General features: G+C 45.7%; 1 protein-coding gene across 1 annotated transcript in view; it reads right to left on the bottom strand.

The window, feature by feature from the left end:
• Positions 1 to 440: 440 nt before the first annotated feature.
• Positions 441 to 6,000, bottom strand: part of HPSE2 (heparanase 2 (inactive)) — a 168,414-nt gene continuing 162,854 nt past the window's right edge. The window contains exons 10-12 of the mRNA XM_072995719.2: positions 4,297 to 4,442; positions 2,454 to 2,600; positions 441 to 1,691 (exon numbers count right to left, since the gene is read on the bottom strand). Coding sequence (XP_072851820.1) covers positions 1,526 to 1,691; positions 2,454 to 2,600; positions 4,297 to 4,442 — 459 coding nt within the window. The 3' untranslated portion in view covers positions 441 to 1,525. The remainder of the gene's footprint in view (positions 1,692 to 2,453; positions 2,601 to 4,296; positions 4,443 to 6,000) is intronic.

The raw sequence follows: 6,000 nt of genomic DNA, 5'->3' as shown, positions 1-6,000 counted from the left end.
TTGTAGTTAAATAACTGATTCCCTGACCTTTTAGAGCTGGATATTAAAGTTAGTGTGTGTATGTGTATGTATGAGAAATAGACGTGTTTTGAGGGGGAAAAGAACCCTCTACTTTCTGAGAAGGGGTAACGTTTGCCTTTTCATGTAAACGTAGTGGTGGTGGAGGGTCGCAGGTTGCTTGACTTAAAAGGGGGTAGTTGCTCAAAAAGGCTTAGGAACCACTGAGGGAAGGAAAGTACCACTCAGACCTGAGGTACTGAAAAAGAACATTAACAGCAACTTCCAAACAGTTATAAGACTTTCATTTTTAACTACGATTCTCTCTCCTCCCCCCACCCCCACCCGCCCTTGGTATACCACTCTTAGACAATCCTCCTCCCAAGAGATAGGACTTCAATAAATTTCCCTTTTCCCCAGCCCTTCAAATGATTTTTCCCCAGTTTTTCAGAAAATATAATTTAATAACATTTATAGCAAACACTCACAGGAGGCAGCAAAGACCAAACCCTTCCTTCTCCACCTCCCAATACTGCTGGACTCAAGGAGCTGCAGACATCCCACTGGTTGTTATCTGGACTGACAAATGTGCTATTTCTTTTCTCTACAGCATGGCTATCTGCTTCAAACATGTTCTGGGTTCTACACCTCCGTGGACCTTGTTGTGCCTTGTGCAATTGCACATATTTGTGCACTCCATGAGTTCCAGCCTGGTGCCAAAGAGCTACAGAACTTGTTGCCTTGCCAGTTCTGCACAGCTTGCTCTACTGCTTGTTACCAGCAGAGGGAGCAGCACCCTCAGGAATAAAGTTTAGAGGCCTAGATTTTGAGGCATTCCCTGTTGTTGACATCCTTCTCTGAGGCTGCTGGAGTGATGGAGGCATCTTGCCCTTGCCTTTGCTTATTGAATAAAGCCAGGACCTCCCCCTTCTATTACAGCCTTTCCACCTGCCTACAAGGTTGCACAAAGACCCCATTCTAGGACCATCAGTAGAGGGGACTGTCAAGGTTTAAGATGTTTCCCAAGCTCCCAAGACGAGGGCAGCAGAGATCGCCTTCCATGGATCCGCCACATAGGAGAGGGCTCCAGCCTGCCTATCTTTCCATGCTTTCCTTTTCTTCCAAGCCCTCGCCCCCTTTCCGTTTATATGTATTAATTTGACCCCTTCAACAGCTTGTAAGGCAATTCTTGCTGGCTCTGCTGTCAAGTTCTTTCCATGAAGGGAAAAATAATAGTCTTCCTTCCACCAGGCTGTGAGAGGATACACCTTTCCTTCTCCCCCAGTCCATCATGGAGCAGCCATTGCAGATGGCGGTGTGGGTGGCGGCAGTACGAAGAACATAACAGCAGGCCATCTGTGAAGCAGCGACAGGCAGGCAGTGCTTGCAGGCACCTGCAACGTTTCCTCAGAAGCCTTTTTATCCTCATTTCCTTGTGATGTCTTGCCTAGTCTACCAGGAGATGCCACGCGCTGAAAGGTGTCCCAAAAGGGCCTCGCACGCCTGTCCTTGGCAGCAAAGAAGACGGCTACCGATATCGGCAGGCCAGAGCGTTAACATTCTTCACCACATAGAAACTCATTGTGAGCGGTGGGATCACCAGAGTCCGGCCGGGACGAAGTGAGCGAGGCTTCAGGGGAGGCAGAGTTCCATCGTCCGTCATGGTTAGGAGCTGACCATTAAGCTGCACTGACCTGTACACAAAGGGCAATCACATGAGAAATCTTTTCCGCCAACCATGAGGATAAGGCTGGTTCCATATCCCTGTTAGTGGGAGAGATGGTAAGGCTTTGAGATGGCCATAGTAATCTCTTGTGGGAATGATTCAAGACAATACAAAAAAAAAAAAAAAAAAAACAAAAAAAAAAAAAACAGCAGAACAAAGATTCAAAATGACACAGCACCATATTTCCCTCAGGACATAAAGACCATGAAAATGAGGTTACAGAATGGCCTGGAGTTATGCCATATGTGAATGCCATAATGGCAGGTCATACTTTTCCCACTGGCCAACTGCCCAGGGATTATGTAAATTGCTGCAGCTAATTGATGAGGAGCCAGGTGCATGCTAGTTGTGCACCTGGTCATGCACTCCAATGTGCCAGGCTGTCACTAGTACCTTGTCAGTTAGCCACAATTAGCTGCAGCGACTTACAGGATCCATCTGCAAGCACCAATTGTTTTTTGGCTCAATAGATGTATTGTGACATAGCTTCTATTTCAGGAGAGATATGAAAATAAAAGGGGCTGAGCAGATCAAAGACAGATTTAGTAGCAAAGGGTAACTGTGCAAATGGGTAATCTGCTACTGATAAATTGCTACTGGCATTATAGCTGTATTAATAGTGTACCCTCTTGGTTTGCAAAGTGTACTGTCAACAGCTTTGGATATCAAAAAGGGGTGAGGTGGGAGATAGATTTTGCCTAATGCTACTTTCCAAGTCAAGGTTCCTCACCTAGAGTATAGCCCCTCCTGACCATAGGGCTGTAGCACATATTGATGGATGAGTTTGTCCCGAAGGGTACCCACCAACTTGATTTTCTTCCGGGACCTATGCAAGTTGATGATATACAGCGTGATCGAACCACGAACATAACTGTGGCTGCAAGAGAGACAGATCATCTAAGGATAAGTAATGCACATATTTCTGAAGAAATGCCAGTGGTGGGTCAGGTCCAGACACTGAATACTTGTTTAAGAGCTCTGCAGTTCCCAAGACAAGTGATGGCTGAATACTTAACAGTTTTCAGAACTTAGAGAAATCAGTTTCTTTGACTCCCTCTCACATAATCTCCCTGCCAACATGGCCACTGACCCTCTAGGCTGGAAGATTCTGGAGCTGTAGTTCAAAAACATTAACTTTTCCACAATCTGAAACGTTAAGCACAGCCTTCTGGTTCAGGTACAACTTGCAGCTGGCCCTGAGAAGTGCTACCTGTGACAAGCCTTTTCAAAGCATCCTGAGAATGCTGGGTCTAGGATTTCCCTGCACATAGTCTGGCAGAGATCTTTAAACTTTATGACCAGAATCCTTCTGGTGTTTGTGTAATTTGCCAAATTTAATTATGACTAATTGATGAGGTGCCAGGGTGCCCCTTAGTTGAATAACAGCATATGATTAGACACATGACCAAGACATATATTGGCACCTCATCAATTAGCTGCAATCAGTGATGGTGAGTTACACAGTCTTACACAAACACCCAGTTAAGATTCTGACCTATTAATAATGCTTGGAGAAATAATGTCGATACACTTCCAAGTAACTCATGTTATGTCAATAACCCTTACAAAATTCCTGTGAGAGACTTAAGCAGAAAACCCGTACAAGTAAAGCTTATTCTCTACTTGGGAAAAGTCTCTCCTCCAATTGCCCTGGGCATGGGATGGAGCCAGTGGCTGCCCACCTGTCCTCCTCCACCTGTACCTATCCCAATTGCCAGATACCTGTCAGTCATTGGGCAGAGTTCCCTCCAGGAGGGGGAGACTTGCTGAAAGCATCTGGGCAGGGTGAGGAAACAACAATAGGGACCTGTGTGTGCAGGGAAGCCCTACTCCCAGCACTTTCAGGATGCTTTGAAAAGGCTTATCACAGAAATTCTAGCTAGACTCAGTGCCCCAGGTGGTGCTGCGGGTGGGGTGGGGTGGGGGGCAGCAGGGAGAGAAGCAACTGAAACCAGACCCCGGGGCCTTTGGGTATCTCTTGATCTCATCCTGAGAGGAGATGTGCCGCAAAAGCTCCTGCCCCAGCTCCAGAGATAGCTGCTCTTCCCTATCATCACCAGAGCCACCCTCACCTAAGCAAGTAAGGATGCAAAACTGCACATACTGGGGGTGGGGAGAAGGAAGGAAAAGGAAAATAGGCCCTCATTTTGCTGACAGCAAAAACCATCTCCACCCCTGCAGCATATGGGGAGAACGATAAGGCAGAGGCAAAGTAATGTCCTCTTTACACCTGCTTGGATATTGCAAGGGTCAGCAATCACTGAATCTCAAGCATTAGCAGGGAGCGAGACAGCAGGATCAGAGCTTGGAAAATTTACTTTCCTGGATTTTAACTCCCAGAATTCCCCAACCAGCATGTTGTGGGGGGGGGGCACTGGGTTTTTTAAAGAAGTTAACCTACAAACTCTGCATAGGGTGTTGAGAGGGGTACAACATGGAAGTAGCCCTTTAGTAGATGAAGTCTTCATCTCAAGTGTGCGGTCAGTGCTAAGTAAAGCATCCTGAGTCCTCTGGAGTTCCAGAGCCCCACCTCTGCACAAGCACTTGTGCCTTTTTTTCACTGGAGAACTCACTTGTGGTGGCTGGTGCAGTGAGCATAGATTCGCAGCTTATCACGGATCACCCGGCCGGGACGAGGTTTCCTCTGCAGCCCAGCCACATGAACAGCAAGTACCCTGGGTCCCACGAGTTGCTTGTAAAGCAGAGAGAGCCAATAATCCTACCAAAGGGAGGGTGGGGTGGGGTAGGGTGGAAGAAGGAAAAGAAAAGAAAAGAAGAAAATAGACATGTTACAGGTAAGGTAGACTTCCTGGAAAGGCCCAGATGACTGCAAACATGTGCGCAAAACTAGGTACAAAATATTAGCAAGAGAAGGCGTCCCCCCCCCCAAGAAAATACCAGACAGAAACCACGCTGAATTCCGAGAGCTGCGGTCTAAAACAGTAAGCTTCCTGAGCTTGCAAAAGTTACTTCTCTAGAAAACAACTCCCAGAATTCATCAGTATGACCCGTGACTTTCCTGGTTGGGGAACTGTAGGAGTTGTTGCCCAAATAATCATAATCTTTTGCAAGCTCTGCTTTTAACAGCCTTGCCAAGGGAAGTATGCTCGAAATATTCCATTCTGTGTGTGAAAGAATTGGTATCTGTTGAAGCTTTCCTTTTCATGACTGTCCCATATTGCTCTGGAATGGATGGTTGTCTTATTAGCATGGCTCAGTTATGGCATTGGAAGGACTTTTGTGAGGTAACCCTGGTGGTCCCTTACACAGGTGTGCTTCTAGGCAGAAGGTGTTGCAAATTGCATAGAAGGTCATACAATCCTATTAAGCAGAAGTGCTTTTCTCCTGGCAGAACCATTACAGGATATAGTCTCAGGGGGCCAGTGCAATTTTACAACCAGACCAGGGCTGTGAAATTGTGCACTAACCACATGGTGAAGAAATGCTGCTGTAACCTGGTAAGTAGCGACAGCATAATAGCCCCTTCACTTCCAGCCCTCTGAGAGCTGTTACTGGCAAACACAGAAGGAACATAAAATGTCACTTGTGGTTCTGTTCTCCACACTTCACATCCTGTTCCTTCCAGAGGCACATGTTCACGCCTGCAAATGAAAGGCAGTCCAAAATTATGAGTGCCATCAGCCACAAGTATGTGAACAATACATGCATACTTAGGATGCACGTATGAGGCAAGCAGTGTATTTATGTGTAGCCCTTGCCAAGGTGTGTACACAAGTCTGTACTCCATTAAAGAATTCATAAGCTGGAACAAAATCCAGAATTATAAGAGCCTTGAAGAGAAAGGCAAGGGAAATTTGTGCAGAACAAAACCACTTTTACCTGTTCCCCAGGATGTTGAAAGGACAGAGCCTGCTAGAAGGAAAGTTCAATAATTTGTTACAGCCAGAATTATATCAGGCCAAAAAATTAAAATTAAAGAAGACAAAAGCATTGTGCACCACTATATTTTAATGGGAGTTTTCATGCACAACTACACTGCCTCTGTATTTTTTATTTTGTTTTGCTCTGATATGCTAGTACAGACTAACATGCACACCTCTCCTAAAACCAGAATTATGTTACCCTTGGCTTTACTGGTAAGAAAAGCAGAATGACAGCATATTTTTTGCACTAACTGTGCATGCTGAATATTTGGACACTGAGTACTGTTCTGGTCATTCTTCCTCCATATGGATCCCTTTTCCATGTGAAGAAACAATCGCATGTGTTGCAAATGAAGTCTGGTTTCAATGCAGTTCCTACAGGATAACAGTATC

This window comes from Pogona vitticeps, chromosome 3, assembly GCF_051106095.1.
Source record: "Pogona vitticeps strain Pit_001003342236 chromosome 3, PviZW2.1, whole genome shotgun sequence".
NCBI lineage: Eukaryota > Metazoa > Chordata > Lepidosauria > Squamata > Agamidae > Pogona > Pogona vitticeps.
This window is presented reverse-complemented; position numbering and strand designations above follow the sequence as displayed.